Source organism: Pelophylax lessonae (assembly GCF_965119305.1).
Source record: "Pelophylax lessonae genome assembly, chromosome: 2".
Classification (NCBI taxonomy): domain Eukaryota; kingdom Metazoa; phylum Chordata; class Amphibia; order Anura; family Ranidae; genus Pelophylax; species Pelophylax lessonae.
The window spans coordinates 578,826,742-578,844,667 of NC_138769.1; the positions used below are offsets into that span (position 1 = coordinate 578,826,742).

The following is a 17,926-nucleotide window of genomic DNA, read 5'->3' on the forward strand; positions in this document are numbered from 1 at the left end:
CTATGAGAGAAAACAACAAATCCTCCTGTGTATTGCATCTTGGCTGAAAAAACATGTAATGACAGGTGCTGGAATGAATTGGTTGAGGGTATCCTTGTCTGTGTGCCTGACTACTGTTAACTTAGTATTCTTCTTAATATGCAAATATCTCTTCTCTCCAATGCTTTCAGCAATGAATAGACTACTTTCACTTCCCTCGTATTTCACACTTGGGAAACAACATGCATGTTTCCGGATTACAAAAAATTCTAATTTATATAAAACCCCCTCCTCCCCTTTTTTTTTTTTTTTTATTTTTTCCATTTAAAACCTTGTTGATTAAGTAGAGAGATATTTTAGCTTGCCTTGGTAACAAGAAATCTATCTAAGTGCCGGTTCACACTGCCGCGACCACTAAAGTCGCCTCATAAGGGCCGACTTCTAGCGCGACTTGTGAATTATTTTACGCGACTTGTATGATAGACGACTTTGTACGACTTTGTATTTGGCCAATCAGAATATGATGTGTTGTGACCTAATTTCCCCTTCCTGTTTTTTTTTTTTTTTGCTGGCATTTATCGGGCATTTTTTGGGCGTCTTTGGAGGCAGGCATGTCTTAGTGTCTGGGGGGTCTACAAAGTGTACCTGTGAAGTTTCATCTCTGTAGCATGTCCAGAACCAGAAAAAAAGAGCATTTTTCTTATTTTAATGAGCACATGAATATGGCTTCTCTCCACCTGGCCGTTTTTTCTTGCAGGCATTTATCGGGCATTTTTGGAGGCAGGCATGGCTTTTTTTGTATTTAATGTCTGGGGGGTCTAAAAAGTGTACCTGTGAAGTTTCAGCTCTGTAGCATGTCCAGAACCCAAAAAAATATATAATTTCTCTTACGTCCTCCGACAGTCGCCGCCGCCTCTAAGTCATCACTATTGGGTATTGACTTCCGCTTCGCAGGAGTAGCTAGGCATAAGACTTGGTCAAAAAGAACAAAGGCATTTGCATATACACACCCATGGGGGTTGTCCCACTAGGTCAATACCCCCCTGCAGTGACCACTCCCAACTCAGTTTCTTTCTGCCTAGCGTCAGGAGTAGTTGGGCTTCCCTGTGCTGGGGCTACAGTCTCAGCCTATCTAATCCTTCTTTTTTATTTGATTTTCTTTGAAAATGTCAGTTTTTTTTCTTACTTTACTAGCTGTTTCTTTTTTCAGCTTAGTTTTAGTCGACTCTTCGGATGAAGATGGATTCATGCGGTGCTGGGATTCGGAATGACCGCCCTGGTTCTCCAGGGCAGAGGGTCAGATGGACCCCCAGCCTGCCATCGAGCGTTCAGCCGTGGTTCGTCCTGGCATTATGAACGACCCATCCCTGCTCGCAGCAGGGATGCAGCCGTGAGGTGGCTACCTCACTGGACACATCTGCGATACTGCAGTGTAATGTCCGTGGCTAACGGCATTCCCTGTCAGATGAGGACAGCGGCTATCCGTTCTGAGAGGCTCCCCACGCCATCTGGTACAGGTAAGTATTTCTGTGTGGGGCCTCTGTCTGGGGTGGCAGTCCTGTGTTGCTGTGTGTCCCCATGTCTGTGCCTGGTGCGACTCCCTGATGCGGTTCCTGCGGGGATCGCTTGTACATGCGCTGCGGTGCTGTGTGTTTTTGGGGGTCCCCTTCCCTGTGTCACTTCGGTGTTTGTGGGGGTGCAGACTGTGTGTGTGGCAGCCGCAGCGGGGTAAAACCGCCCGGTCCGCCATTTTAGGTATGGGCAAGCATGTTTGTCTTCACTATGGGCAATACTACATGCTGTTTTGGCGCCATCCGACGCCATTTTGCGGTGGCAGAATGATCGTTTCGACTGCATGTTTGGCGGCCATTTTGCTGGAGCCTTCCATTCAGTCCTATGGGGCAGCCATTTTCCCTGAGTTATGCAGCTTATAGTTCAGCCTACTCTGACAGCACTTCCTTTTCCTCTGAAGCAGTGACATCAGTGGTAACATTCTGTGGGGCTCTGCAGGCTATCGCTCTCATTACCTTCTGTATTGTCATTTCTGGCTCAGTTTTTTTTCTTCTCCTGTTTGGGGGTCTTTGTCACTGTATCTGTAGCGGTGGGCTGCACACTCCGCAGCGGTTTTAAAGGGGCAGTACAAAATTTATTGCACTGTTTCATCTTGGGCAATGGATTCTCAGGACAGCAAATTCCCCCCCAGCTCTGGTGGGGGACCCCAGTTCTCCTGTGGCCCCTCTGAGACCTGATTTGGCCGCTGTAGTGGCGACCTTGGTGTCCAATATGGAAATGCTGATGGCTGAACGTGCTGCTAGGAATAGGCCCAGATTGTCTCTCTCTTCTGATTCAGATGGTGATATGGCTGCTGTGGCGAGCGTGCCCTTTTCAGGGTCTCGCTCGTCCTTAGACCCGCTGGGGTCTGAGGGGGAGGTGGAGGGGGTTGATACTTCCTCCCTGGGGTCGCCCGAAGAGCGTGCGACCATGGATGAATTGATAGTTTCTGTTAAGGAAACACTACATTTGGAGGTTGAGCCCAATCCTCCGGGCATTGTGTCCTCATTTGGGACACACAGGACCCCTAGGTTTTTCCCTGTCCCGCTGAGTTTCATTACACTGTTAATGAAATATGGCGCACTTTAAAACGTCCATTCCTGGTACCTAGTCGGTTCAAATTGCTTTATCTCTTTGCACCGGCTACAGATTCACGATGGTGTGTGCCTCCACAGGTGGATCACACTGTGGCCGTGCTGAACAAGGCTACCTTGGTTCCTTCTGAGGATACCCCGGTTTTTCGGGATCCCACGGACCGGCGGTTGGAGTCTCTAGCCCGCCATTCCTATACGGTGGCGGGCTCGTTGCTCAGACCCATTTTCGCGTCCGTTTTGGTGGCTCAGGCGGTGGCTGATTGGACTAAGGTGCTTAGGACAACCTCGTGTCTGATGCTGTTCCGCCTGCCCGGCTGGATATGGTGGATGAAATTCACCAAGGAATCGTGTATTTGTGTGATGCGGCCTTAAATGAGGCCCCTTTAGTAGCACGCCTGTCTAGTGTCTCGGTACTTAACCGGCGACTGATCTGGCTGAAGAGCTGGTCGGCTGACCAGTCCTCGCGGACTACAGTTGCTGATTTTTCCCTATGCTGGTTCTCGCCTTTTTGGCGAGGCGTTGGATACCCTGGTGAAAGGCGTCACAGGGGGCAAGAGCACTTTGCTGCCCCAGAACCCGAAGAACAAGTCCTTTCGTGGCAGGCGGGGTTCTGCGCCTCGATCCACTCAGGGGTCCTTTCGTGCCTTTCGGAACCAATCCAAGGGCAAACCCTTCAAGGGCCAGGGTAGCCAGAAGAAGCCCTGGGCGGGCAAGCAGAAGTCAGGCAATGCTGGCTCGGCGGGTCAATCCGCCTCTGCCTGAAGGGGCGCCCTCACCCGTTTCAGGGGTGGGGGGGCGTTTGCGAGGTTTCCTCCAACCTTGGCTGCTCCGGATTTCGGACAAGTGGTTTCAGGAAATCATTCGATCAGGGTACAAGATCGAATTCCTTTCCCGGCCGGCCGACAGATATTTTTCCCTCAAATCTTCATTTGCCTCCTGGGCGTCTGCAGGACCTGCATCAAGCGGTACGGGACCTTCTCGCTCAGGGGGTGATTGTCCCGGTGCCTCATTGGGACAGGTTTCGGGGATTTTATTCAAATCTGTTCACTGTGCCCTGGAAGGAGGGCAAAGTACGTCCTATTCTGGACCTGAAAGCGCTGAACCGCTTCGTGCACGTTTGGAAGTTCCGTATGGAGTCTCTCCGCTCGGTGGTGGCCTCCCTGAGTCCAGGGGAATTCCTGGCCTCGATAGCTGAAGGATGCGTACCTGCCCATCCCTATTTTCGAGGGTCATCAGTGGTACCTTCGGTTTGCTATCGCAGAGGACCACAATCAGTTTGTGGCGTTACCTTTCGGTCTCGCTTTGGCTCCAAGGGTGTTTACCAAAGTGCTGGCGCCGGTTCTGGGCCTGTTAAGGGCACAGGGCATTGTGGTCTTGGGGTACCTGGACAATCTCCTTCTAAGATCGAGTGTCAGCCAGGACCTACTGCGCGATCTGTCCACCACGGTGCAGACGCTACAGGAGTTCGGATGGGCCATCAACGTTCAGAAATCGACGTTGTCTCCATCGGTTCGCCTTCCCTATCTGGGAATGATTCTGGACTCTGCTCAGGCAAAGGGGTTCTTGCCGGAGGACAAGCTCCGGACTTTACGGGACGAGATCAGGTCCCTCAGGGACAATCCATCCTCGTCACTCAGGACCTGTATGCGGACTGCCTCAGTCCCTGGATCTGAGCGTCTCATTGAGTCGTCAGACCAGATTGGCTCTTCTGTGGTGGCTCCAGTCCCCAACGGTGTCGGAAGGCAAGTCCTTCCTTCCGTCCGTTGTTGTGGACGGTGATTACCACGGATGCCAGCCTGTCGGGCTGGGGTGGAGTCCTGGGCAACCTGTCTGCCCAGGGCACTTGGTCGCAGGAGGAATCCTCCCTCCCGATAAATGTGCTGGAATTGCGAGCGATAAAACTCTCTCTTCCAGTGGTCGGACCGACTTCGGGGCTGTCCTGTTCGGGTACAGGCTGACAATGTTACCATGGTGGCTTACATCAACCACCAAGGGGGCACCAAATGCCAGATAAATGCCAGCAAAAAAAAATGCAAGATGTAGAGAAGCCGCCTGTATTAATAATTATAAGAAAAATGATATTTGGGTTCTGGACATGCTACAGAGCTGAAACTTCACAGGCACACTTTTTAGACCCCCCAGACACTAAATCCAAAAAAAAAGGCATGCCTGCCTCCAAAAATGCCCGATAAATGCCTGCAAAAAAAAAATGCAAGGTGTAGAGAAGCCGCCACACTGCTGTATTATTAATTATAAGAAAAATTATATATTTTTTTTGGGTTCTGGACATGCTACAGAGCTGAAACTTCACAGGTACACTTTTTAGACCCCCCAGGCACTAAATCCAAAAAAAGTCATGCCTGCCTCCAAAAATGCCTGCAAGAAAAACGCCCAGGTGTAGAGAAGCCTTATTCATGTGCTACTAAAAATGATAAGAAAAATGCTCAAGTTTTGGACGAAGTGAACCTCCCATCAAGAGATTCACCCATTCTATTTCAGCTTTATTTTAAAAGAACAAGTTCAGGGATGGTAATAAATGCTAGTCCCTCTATACTTGCCTCCCTGTACAGCTGCAGCCTCCTGCATGGTCTACTGCTGTAAATCGATTTTGAGGTCTACTCAGCGCCTATGGAGAGCTACTGAAAATATTGATGGCTGTAGAGGTGATCAATTCACCAGGAATTCTATAAGCTGTAAAACAACTCAATTATTGTATCACTTGACCCTCCCTTTAAGATTGTAAGCTCGAACGAGCAGGGCCCTTTGGTCCCTCCTGTATTGAATTGTATTGTAACTGTACTGTTTGTCCAATCGTTGTAAAGCGCTGAGCAAACTGTTGGCACCATTAAGACTTGTATAATAATAGGGCTGCAACTAAGGCTTATTTTCATAATCGATTCGTTGGCCGATCATTGTTTCAGTTGGTAACGTTTAAAAAAAAAAGTTTATTCTTCTACGCAGTGATAAATACAATATAACCAACTCTATGGTTGGGGAATAAAATATCGAATCCACTAACAGAAGATATACTGTAAATACTTATTTAGAGATTGAAGCTGGTAAATATCATCTGACACAGAGATCAAAATTTTTATTTAAAGGACAGAAAAAAAAAAAGAAAAAAGACCTGACACTCTCTTGCAGATTTTCACACAGGATTGTAATATATCAACCTTCAAATTTTTTACCTGCCTGTTTGGGGCTACCGTGGGGGGGTTGAGCAGCGCTGACAGGCCACGATAAGGGAGAGGAAGAGGAGAGCTGGCTGGATCATCACACACACAGTGGGGATCGCCTCCTGTGACAGCTTTGATTTGAACCGTGCAGCGCTTTGCAGTCACACAGTCTCGCCTCCTGGACCGGCTCCTTTGGTAGACGGCACACTGGTCCAATGACGGGACGTGTGACGTCTATCATAGGAGCCGGTCCAGGAAGAGGGACTTTGTGTGAGTGCCGGGCAATTCAAATCAAAGCTGTCACAGTGGGGGATCCCCTCTTTGTGTGATGATCTGGCCGGCTCTCATCTTCCTCTTCTCTCTAAACCCCTGCACTGATGAGGTGGGACTGATGTTGTTGTTGTTTGTTAATAAAATTTTGTAAGTTGATCCTGCATAAATTATTTAAGCGTCATGTCATGAGAGCGTGTTTAAGGGCAGGGTTGGGTGGGGCAATTGGTGGCGAGTAACCTTTAAGGTCTGGCTAGTCGCTCAGGACATGAAATTATGAGCCCTGATAATATGCATGAGAGACCCCCTTTTATAGACGGGTAGCTTGAACAAGCCACCTGTGCTTGCCGTAACTTATGATGGCTAAATTTATGTATGTGACTGAAGATAAGGGTCTATAATGTAGTAAATTCGGTGTTCCATATAAACCTGTGAAAAGATCCCTGGGAGGCACTCTTGCACGACCTGATAGAAGGCGCTACTAAACGAGAGAGCGCTCTAGTGACCCATATATTTTCGGCCATGAAACCAGGGATCGAGTCCTGCAGACACGCATGGGAATGGGGTTCCTGTACTTTTTCTACAGCTGGAACGCCTTTCCCGTCAGCAGCTGCGTCCCCCCGACACGATTCCAGCGCCACCTCCTGCTCTGGGATGGCGAGTTGGTAAGCCCAGATTGCGGGTTCCCAACCCGCCATCCCTGAGCACAGTGTGAAGAAAGGAGCTGGCACTGGTGGAAGCGGAGCCGATGCTTCCTGTATAGTGCTGGCTCCTGTCACAGGCGGAGTGATACCAAAAACCGCCTGTGAGGGGAGCAATACAGGAAGCATAGGCTGTGTTCTCCACTGCAGCCGCATGCTTCCTGTCACACTAATGGTGGGTCCACTAAATGTTGTGTTTTAAATATAGCAGTACCTTTTTTGAATTTGGCATTTTATCCTGTTTACAGGTTGGTTGCTGTTATTGATCAGGTCAGCTCAGTTCTTCCCCCTAGGACCGGAATAGATAGCTCTGTCTGATTTTTCTAGTTATCTTATCAGGTGTTTATGCTATGACTACTTGTGCTGTCATTTGCTGCCAGAAGGAGAGGTGTAGAGAGAGAGGAGAGAAATGTTTGTATCAAGTGAGAATTGTTGTAATCTGTAGCAGCTGCTGTATGTCCATGGCTCCGGGATGATGATAGTTCCCTTGTCAGACAACCCTAGCTACTATGCATATGGGTATATGGTATATGTCAGGGATTCCCAAACTACGGCCCTCCAGCAGTTGCGGAACTACACTTCCCATGAGGCATTGTAAAACTCTGACATTCACATACATGACTAGGCATGATTGGAATTGTAGTTCCTGAACTGGAGGGCCGTTGTTTGGGAATCCCTGGTATATGTACTTTATTTGGGATGAATGGAGAGTGTGTGATGCTTGAACCATATGCAAGATTAGCCTGTTAGAAAAACAGTAGCCACCAGCAGTACCTGCCAGCAGTAGCCTCTACCAGCAGTACCTGTCAGCAGCACCCACCAGCAGTATCCACTAGCAGTACCAGCCCTGGAGGACAGCCAGTTATTTGTGATGAATGCAGAGTGTATGACGCTTTAACCATATGCGAGATTAGCCTGTTATAAAACATTGTTGTAAAAAATCCTCAAAATTTATAGTTATAAATACTCCAGTAGTACTATTAATCCACTAAGGATGCAGGTGGGAACCAGCCAGCCGTATCCACCAGCAGTATCCCCCAGTAGTACAAGCCAGCAGTATCCACCAGCAGTACCAGCCCTGGAGGACAGCCAGTTAGCAGCCACCTGCCACCCTTGCCTGGGGGACAGCAGCAACCAGCGATACCTGCAGGAACTCAATACGATCCACTGAAAAAAACAGAAGGGGATCCGTCTCCTTCTGTGTGGGCAGATCAGATTGGAGGGCCCATAGAGTAGAGCAGGCTGTGTCCGTGTCTGCTCTGCATATGCTAACATGGACCTGTCATCTGATCTGTCCGCTCTGCTCTTTGTGGCCCTCGACCAGTTACCCAGTCACTAAAGTGTCCCTCGCTCCTCAAAAGGTGTGTGTGTGTGTGTGTGTGTATATGTATATATACTTTTTTATTTTTAAGGGGGTGGTAATCTTGGGTGAGTCCCCACACTTTTTTTTCCCCAGGACTTGTTCCCTGCATAAAACGGACAATTGCAAAAGCATGGAAGACAACTTTGATGAGGTGAAAAGTTGGGTGCACAGTACCCCAGTGAACTGTAATCCAACACAATGAGTCAATATGCCCATAGTGAACCCCTGGGACAGAGATGGCCTCTTTTTCTTCATTCTCCCATTTCCTTATTTCGCTTTCTTTTTATCCGGAACCTCTCTGCATTAGCATTTACCGTACATTTTGCACATAAGCAATAGCGGTACCTTTTTTTTTTTTTTTTTTTTTTTTTTTTTTTTTTTTTTTACAGGGCTCTGACAATTGACTAACGGTATAATATTGCTTGGGAGCAATGGTCCTTCATTTCTATATATCACTGTTTAATATTCCATATCTGCAGAGAAACTCTTCCCGAATTTCATATTTTTGCATAGTAATTTTATATGTGACTGTGGGGTGATCTGAAGAGGGCTTTGCACAGGAGATGCCCTCGCAGTCTGACAGATGTCACACGTGTGAATTGCATAGCCAGTAAAACATCATTGAGACTGGATCTATATATTAGAGATGCAAAATAGACTTGCAGACATAGGTTATCCGATACAACCGTTAACCCATGAGAGATTGAGAGTCCAGGAGAGTGAAAAGGCAGAATAAGAGATTCCTTTTGTTTCACAATATCATTCCTATTCTGCACAGATTTATTCAGTGATTAAAAGGCACTGGAGAAACCTTAGAGAGGCCTTTCCTGATATTGATGAGTTTAAAGCCCCTTCTTTATCATCTTATAGGAGGGGTAGAACTATTGAGGAGATGATTATTAAATGAGATTGAGTGAGAAAGTGAAGGGAGTACCAATATGATTAGGTCCAAAAAAAAATGGTTCCTTCCCCTGCTGATCCTGTGTTCAGTGCTCTAGTATGATCAAGGGCACTTCATTTACACATCCCCATACAGGGAAAACTATTGACATTAAAGGATTTTACACGTGTCAGAGTACATATGTGATTTATATCCTAAAATGTCCATGTGGGTTATACTATGTAGGGAAGACCACTCAAACAAATTAAGGACCGGATATATCAACATAAATCCTCTATTCATTCCCCAGTCTGAATTACCAGTTGCTAATCATTTTAGACAGTGTGGTCACACTGTAGTCCAGCTAAGATTTATGGTAATTGATGACATACCACAACTAAAGAGAGGGGGAAATATGGAGTTAAAGTTACAACAGAGGGAAGTAAATTGGATTTCACAACTCAATGCTAGTTATCCTAGACTAGAGGTTTGAATACAGATTATGATTTACATCTTTTTGTAAATATTTTGTTTCTTCTTTTTTTCTTTGTGTATATGGATAACCAGTAACACTGTTATATTGTGTATCTCCTGAATATTAGCTGTAATATTAGTCTCTATTTTACGTTGAGTGAAGATTATCCAGGTGATGCTCATTTCCAGTTGATGAGAGAAGTTGCGCTAAACACATTTTCATGCTTACTCTACCTGATGAAGGATCTTAATAGACCTAAAATGTTAGTTTGATGTCTTCTATGAGTTTTTTTTTTTTTTTTTTTTTTTTAACACTCTTACTAAATAGAATAGGTGCTGCAGATTGGATCTATGTAGTTTTTTCTATATACTGGAGTCTGGGTGATCGCCACTGCCTGATGTGCACCTGAAGAATCGCTTTTACATTCTGGGTGTGTGTATGTGTGATATACCCCTCACATTTTTGTGAATATGTTATTGTATATTTTCATGTGACAACACTGAAGAAATGACACTTTGCTACAATGTAAAGTAGTGAGTGCACAGCTTGTATAACATTGTACATTTTCTGTCCCCTCAAAATAACTCAACACACAGCCAATAATGTCTAAACCGATGGCAACAAAAGTGAGTACACCCCATAAGTGAAAATATCCAAATTGGGCACAATTAGCCATTTTTCCCTCCCTGGTGTCATGTGACTCGGTGTTATAAGGTCTCAGGTGTGAATGGGGAGCAGGGGTGTTAAATTTGGTGTGATCGCTCTCACTCTCTCATACTGGTCACTGGAAGTTCAACTTGGCACCTCATGGCAAAGAACTCTGAGGATCTAAAAAAAGAATCTACATAAAGATTGCCAAGACCCTGAAACAGAGCTGCAGCACTGTGGCCAACACCCATACAGCGGTTTAACAGGACAGGTTCCACTCAGAACAGGCCTTGCCATGGTCGGCCAAAGAAGTTAAGTGCTAAGCGTCCTATCCAGAAGTTCTCTTGGGGAATAAACACGAGTGCTGCCAGCATTGCTGCAGAGGTTGAAGGGGTGGGGGGGGGGGTGGGGGGTCAGCCTGTCAGTGATCAGATCATACGCCGCACACTGCATCAGATTGGTCTGCATGGCTGTCCCAGAGGGAAGCCCGCAAACAATTTGCTGAAGACAAGCAGACTAAGGACATGGATTACTGGAACCATGTCCTGTGGTCTAATGAGACCAAAATAAACTTATTTGGTTCAGATGGTGTCAAGCATGTGTGGCAGCAGCCAGGTGGGGAGTAAAAAGACAAGTGTGTCTTGCCTACAGTCAAGCATGGTGGTGGTCATGGTCATGTCATGGTCTGGGGCTGCATGAGTGCTGACCGCACTTAGGAGTTAGTTCATTGGGGGAACCATGAATGCCAACCTGTTCTGTGAAATACTGAAGCAGAGCATGATCCCCCTCCCTTCGGAGACTGGGCTGCAGGGCAGTATTCCAACATAACTACCACGAACACACCTCCAAGATGACCGGTGCCTTGCTAAAGAAGCTGAGGGTAAAGGTGATGGACTGGCAAAGCTCTAGACCTAAACCCTATTGAGCATCTGTGGGGCATCCTCAAACGGAAGGTGGAGGAGTGCAAGGTCTCTAACATCCACCAGCCCTGTGACGTCGCTGAGGAGGTGAAGAGGACTGCGGTGGCAACCTGTGAAGCTCTGGTGAACTCCATGCCCAAGAGGGTTAAGGCAGTGCTGGAAAATAAAGGTGGCCACATAAAAAATATTGACACTTTGGGCCCAATATGGACATTTTTACTTAGAGGTGTACTCACTTTTGTTGCCAGCGGTTTAGACATTAATCGCTGCGTGTTGAGTTATTTTGAGGGGACAGCAAATTTACACTGGTATAAAAGCTGTACACTCACTACTTTACATTGTAGCAGAGTGTCATTTCTTCAGTGTTGTCACATGAAAAGATATAATCTATTTACAACACCCACACACGTAAAAGTATTCTAATCTAAATGTTGTAATGCCTTACATTTCTTCAAGTCTATTACCCTGATTTTTTTAAACAATAAACTTGTCATGCTTCTCTGCCCTGTGCAGTGGTTTTTCACAGAGCATCCCTTATTCTTCTCTTCTGGGGTTCCCCGCCAGTGCTTCTGGCACTTTCAGAGTGCCCCTATAGCAAGCTGCAAAGTTTAGTATAGTATAGCGTGCCCCTATAGCAAGGTAAAAAAAAAAATGCATGCTTTTAGAAGCACTCGTTTACTTCTGCCCAGAACTACATGTCCTATGAGGCATTGCTTCTGACACATTCACACTATTAAAGTGATTGTAAAGTCGTCTTCTTTTTTTTTTTTATGTTATACTTGCCACCTCTGTGCAGTGTTTTTGCACAGAGTGGCCCGGATCCTCCTCTTCTCGGGTCCCTCTTTGGTGCTCCTGGCCCCTCCCTCCTGTTAAGTGCCCCCACAGCAAGCAGCTTGCTATGGGGGGCACCCGAACCAAATCACATCTCTCGCTCTCGCTCTCTCTCTCGCTCTCTCTCTCCTAATTGGCTGAATGATTTTGATTAACAGCAGCAGGAGCCAATCGTGCCGCATGCTGTCTCAGCCAATGAGACACTCCTGTAACATCGCTAGATATAGACGGGCTCAGGTAAGTATTACAGCCCATTCACACTGCCTTAACAGGATTTTGTGGGGCGACCTGTGAAGTCGCGGTGCACAGCGTGCATCGAGACCTCGGCGCGACTTGCACGGACTTCATATAATTGAAGTCAATGCAAGTCGCCTCCAGGTTGCCCCCAAAGTAGTACAAGACCCTTTTTCTAAGTCGGAGCGACTTGTGTCGCTCCTATTAGAACGGGTCCTGTGCTAATCAATGGCAGGCGACCGACTGTGAATTGTCAAGTCGCGCTAGTGTGAATGGACCCTTAGGGGGGCTTTTGTACACAGAACGTGTGGTGTGTTTGTTTTTGTTTTTTCTAAACTACTTGCTGACCAGCCTCTGCAGTTCTGCTGCAGGTCAGCTTGGTTGCCCAAAATTACGTACCTGTACATCGTTTTTTGTAGCAGTTAGTGGGGATGCGCGCAGGTGCCGATTGGCTAGAGGGGAAGCCAATCAACAGGTCCGGCAGACTCAAAGTCTGCCGGGCACCGGCGATTACTCCCCATGGAGACAGAACGGCGGTCTGCCGAAGTACATATTGGCACATCGCTGTTCTGTCTGTGATAAACACAGGGATCCTGTGTTCCTCCTATTTAGGAACACAGGTCTCTGTGGATATCCAGTAAGTACATCCCCCCCACACAGTTAGAAAAGCATCCCCTAGGTACAAAATTAACACTTTGATCGCCCCTGGTGTTAGCCTCTTCCATGCCAGTGTCATTGGTACAGTAACAGTGCATATTTTTAGCACTTATTACTGTAGTAATGTCACTGGTCCCATCAAAAGTCTGATGTCCAATATGTCTCCTGCAATGTCGCAGTTCTGCTAAAAATCGCTGATCACCGCCATTACTAGTAAATAAAAAAAAAAAAATGAATAACAATGACAATATTTCCCCTAGTTTGTAGATGCAATATCTTTATCGCAAATCAATTAATATTGGATTTTTTTTCTTTTAACCAAAAATATTTAGCAGAATACATATTGGTCTAAATTTAATGAAAACCTATTCATTTTTCTAATTTTTTTTTTTTTTTTTTTATTGTGAATGTTTTATAGCAGAAAGTTTTTTTTTTTTTTTTTTATTTTTTTATTATATATATATATATATATATATATATATATATATATATATATATATATATATATATATATATATATAATTTTAGCTCAAAAAATAAAAACCGCAGAAGAGATCAAATACCACCAAATGAAAACTTCCATTTTGGGGGGGGCGACATTGATTTTGTTTGGGTGTAGTGTCGCACGACAGTCAGTGAAAGTAACGCAGCGCTGTATCTCAAATAATGGCCAGGTCATTAGGGGGTAAAACCTTCCAGGCCTTAAGTGGTTCATTCAAAAATGCATTAAGATTAAAAAAAAATACTTCTGCCTTTACAATCCATTTAAGTTCTCAGACACGTAAAGTGGTTGTATCCCCCGTGTTTGGGGAAAAAAAAAAAACCCTGCAGGACAATGGCATAATGTGCTAGCCTGTAGGTAAAAATTCAAAAGCGCAGTATACTACCGCTTTAATTCCATGTTTGGATGGTGTACTGAGCTGTATGTGCACTGCACTGTATTTTGTATATAAACAAATAATGCATTCTGTATGCAGGCCAACTACTGACCAACTAAACGATTATTAAAATAGTTGACAACTATTTTCATAACCGATTATGCTGATTAGTTGTTTCAGCCCTAATAATAATTGTAAGCTACCTCCTATTTTCTTAGTTTGGATTATAGATAGGTGTTTAGCAGCTATTTTCAATAATTGTAAAGTAATGTCTACTGAGCTTCCTGTATGCTAGCATCCAATTATTGCTTGTTCCTGCACTCTTGGTCCTTTAAGTCTTCTGGGCTGGGGAGACTTTTTTATATATCCTGGATCTTGTCCCTTAATGTAAATTCAGACTAAACGCATGATGTAAAATTGCGCAGAGGCTATGTTAAGTGAAGTCTGCGTGTCGGAATGCCCAGTAGAGCCAAAGATATATAGGTAGCTGGAATTATTTGCAAATCTTACGCAAAACTCCATGCCAACCCGCTCCATCCAGTGCGCAGGAGCCAAACTCTCTCTCCAGAAGTTCAGTGAGGATCTCTGAATGATCCAATGTTGACCTAAATGGCTAATGATGATAAATAGAATCCACCTGTGTGTAATCAAGTCTCCGTATAAGTGCACCTGCACTGTGATAGTCTGAGGTCCGTTTAAAGCGCAGAGAGCATCATGAAGAACAAGGAACACACCAGGCAGGTCCGAGATACTGTTGTGGAGAAGTTTAAAGCCGGATTTGGATACAAAAATATTTCCCAAGCTTTAAACATCCCAAGGAGCACTGTGCAAGCGATTAATATTGAAATGGAAGGAGTATCAGACCACTGCAAATCTACGAAGACCTGGCAGTCCCTCTAAACTTTCAGCTCATACAAGGATAACACTGATCAGAGATGCAGCCAAGAGGCCCATGATCACTCTGGATGAACTGCAGAGATCTACAGCTGAGGTGGGAAACTCCGTCCATAGGACAACAATCAGCCGTAGACTGCACAAATCTGGCCTTTATGGAAGAGTGGCAAGAAGAAAGCCATTTCTTAAAGATATCCATAAAAAGTGTCGTTTAAAGTTTGCCACAAGCAACCTAGGAGACGCACTAAACATGTGGAAGAAGGTGCTCTGGTCAGATGAAACCAAAATCAAACTTTTTGGCAACAATGCAAAACGTTATGTTTGGCGTAAAAGCAACACAGCTCATCACCCTTAACACACCATCCCCACTGTCAAACATGGTGGTGGCAGCATCATGGTTTGGGCCTGCTTTTCTTCAGCAGGGACAGGGAAGATGGTTAAAATTGATGGGAAGATGGATGAAGCCAAATGCAGGACCATTCTGGAAGAAAACCTGATGGAGTCTGCAAAAGACCTGAGACTGGGATGGAGATTTGTCTTCCAACAAGACAATGATCCAAAACATAAAGCAAAATCTACAATGGAATGGTTCACAAATAAACATATCCAGGTGTTAGAATGGCCAAGTCAAAGTCCAGACCTGAATCCAATCGAGAATCTGTGGAAAGAATTGAAAAATGCTGTTCACAAACGCTCTCCATCCAACCTCACTGAGCTCGAGCTGTTTTGCAAGGAGGAATGGGCAAAAATTTCAGTCTCTCGATGTGCAAAACCGATAGAGACATACCCCAAGCGACTTACAGCTGTAATCGCAGCAAAAGGTGGCGCTACAAAGTATTCACTTAAGGGGGCTGAATAATTTTGCACGCCCAATTTTTCAGTTTTTTATTTGTTTGAAATATCCAATAAATTTCGGTCCACTTAATGATTGTGTCCCACTTGTTGATTCTTCACAAAAAATTAAAGTTTTATATCTTTGAAGCCTGAAATGTGGCAAAAGGTCAAAGTTCAAGGGGGCCAAATACTTTCGCAAGGCACTGTGTGTGTGTGTGTGTGTGTGTGTGTGTGAATTTTTTTTTGGCTTGCGATAGTGGTTCACAAAAAAAGTGCCAAACCCGGAAAATTCAGGATGAATTTGGCCAAAACCAAAAGGACAGTTTAAAAAAACAAAAACAAAAAAACAAACCTAATTATTGTGGCTGGCAATTTTTGCATTTGAAGTCAATAGGACGCAAGTTTGTATTGAAGTCAGTGGGACGCAGCATGCCATTGTCAGCATCTCCTTCCACTTTTTTTTTTTATTTTTTTTTTTTTCACGTAATGGTTTTCATTGAAGGTAACCTCTTGTGTATTTGTTTGAATTACATCATAAAGCATCACATCAGTTTTAAAGTGTAACTGCAACAACTAGATTAAATTCTGAATGTTGTGTATTAAATCTATACACCTCAACAGAAAAAAATAACTAATTCTTCTTTTTTTTTTTTTTTTTTTTTCTTTTTTTTTCCCCCCCCAGAGCAAAGCTGACAATATTGTAACAATTGCCTCAAAATACAAGCAGAATTATGAATGTAAACTTCCAGCAATTGCTGTAAAATTTCAGCAGGAGAAGGAGGAAGACACTCAGGCCTACTCTGGACTCGGAATTACTGATCTCCTTAAACCTATGGAGGCTGCACCATGCTTAACCAAGGTACACTTAACTGTACATTCAGACTGTGACCTCCCATGTGTAGAGTTCACTGCCAAATTAATACTGTGATCATTTGGGGAATAGATGCAATTTTTGTATTGTTGAAAAAATGGGTGGAACTCCACTTTAAGTTGAATGTTAAAAGTCCTGTTTTTAAAAAAAAAAAAGCGACCATATCTTCTACTGTAATGAATTTAAGTTGTAAGAAGATTCAAGGTGATTTAACCATTATAACTTTTTTTTTTTTTTTTTTTTTTTTTTTTTTTTTGGCCCCAAGTTCTCTTCCAGGACAGCTTATGAGAGACAGGCTCCCCTTCCTAAAACAGGATACCCATCATCCATAATCAATAGGAGCACAGTTTACCTAGTTTCCTCTAATATTTGTTTCCTCCGGCCTAACCGAAATATCATGTTACTGTTAAATGTTTTTGTGGCGTTCCCTCAAGCCTTTGTGTTAGTTGCAGGGACCTCCTAGTATATTTTTCCTAATGATTTCAGTGACAGTGGACCTGGAGGGGTTGCTTAACCTAAAAAATCCCAGATACTTTTTGTTATCCTAGTTGTAGAATCTCCCCATCACCTTTTTGCTTTTACCCCCAAAGGTTCCTTCTTTGATGGAGAAGTAACTATACCCATGGGTGCAGAGGCTCTAGTGGAGATTGCCTGGGTATCTCTGCTGTTGGTCTCTCTGAAAGGATAGCAGTATGGCAGGTGCATGAGCTTACCTTGATGCAGGCATCCAGAGACACCAGGGAGGGGGATTGAGCCGACCTTGATCTTCCAGAAGTTTTAGAGCAGAATTTCTCCCGTCTGCAGCACTGCACCCTGCAGTCTGATTCTGACATGCCAGCTGCTTTAAATCTGGCAGACCGCTTCAAGTTAGGTGGTTTGGAGATTTTTTTTCTTGTAGCTCTTCATCCTACTTTGCTCATAGTGTGGGGAGGCACAGTGTGGGGTACCCTTGGGACGATGTCCTCTCTTTAGGTATTGTGGGAACAACTGTTGGGATCAGGAGCTAGGAGTTGCCCACATCCCTGTTGATAGCTAAATAATAAAGAAGAACCCTATGGGTGGAACTTTAAAGGAAAAGACTAGTCCGAAAGTGGAAATCATAAAATTAATAATTTATTGTCTCAAGGTTAAAACCATGAATACAACAGTGAAGCGTACCAATAACAGACATTTTACAACATTTTGCAGTCTTGAATAAAAGCACACTGTAAGCGATAATCCCATGATTCCTGTCATAAGAAGTTGCTACAATGACAGAGCAAACGCCAAGCGTGTTTCGATATTGTTTGTTCTACAATCTTCTTCAGGGGTATGTATGCGATTAGTACAATGTATGTTTTGCAAGGAATGTGTGCACACGTATGGTAGGCTGCATATAAAAACACTGTGATTGTTGCCAGCTAATAGATGTCTACCTTAGGAGGGATTGGTGACACAATAATATGTGCCTCTAGAACACTGGGGGCACTGGAGGGACATACCTCACCAACATTGTCATTTGTAAGCATATAAATGCGCAGCTAATTCGCTCAAAGGTATGTTAAACGCAAAGTAAAGAAGGCAGGGGAGAAGTCCGCTGTATTGATGCGAAAACATGGGTCAGCTTATTTCTTGTTCAGTCACAGTTCTGGAGAGCTTGGATAGCAAAAGCCAAGTTACCCAAGTCTCTT

General features: G+C 44.5%; 1 protein-coding gene across 1 annotated transcript in view; it reads left to right on the top strand.

Annotated features, from left to right (window-relative positions):
• The window catches only part of OS9 (OS9 endoplasmic reticulum lectin), a 160,024-nt gene that overhangs the window by 14,016 nt on the left and 128,082 nt on the right, over positions 1–17,926 (top strand). Inside the window, exon 2 of the mRNA XM_082246758.1 lies at positions 16,068–16,244. Coding sequence (XP_082102884.1) covers positions 16,068–16,244 — 177 coding nt within the window. The remainder of the gene's footprint in view (positions 1–16,067; positions 16,245–17,926) is intronic.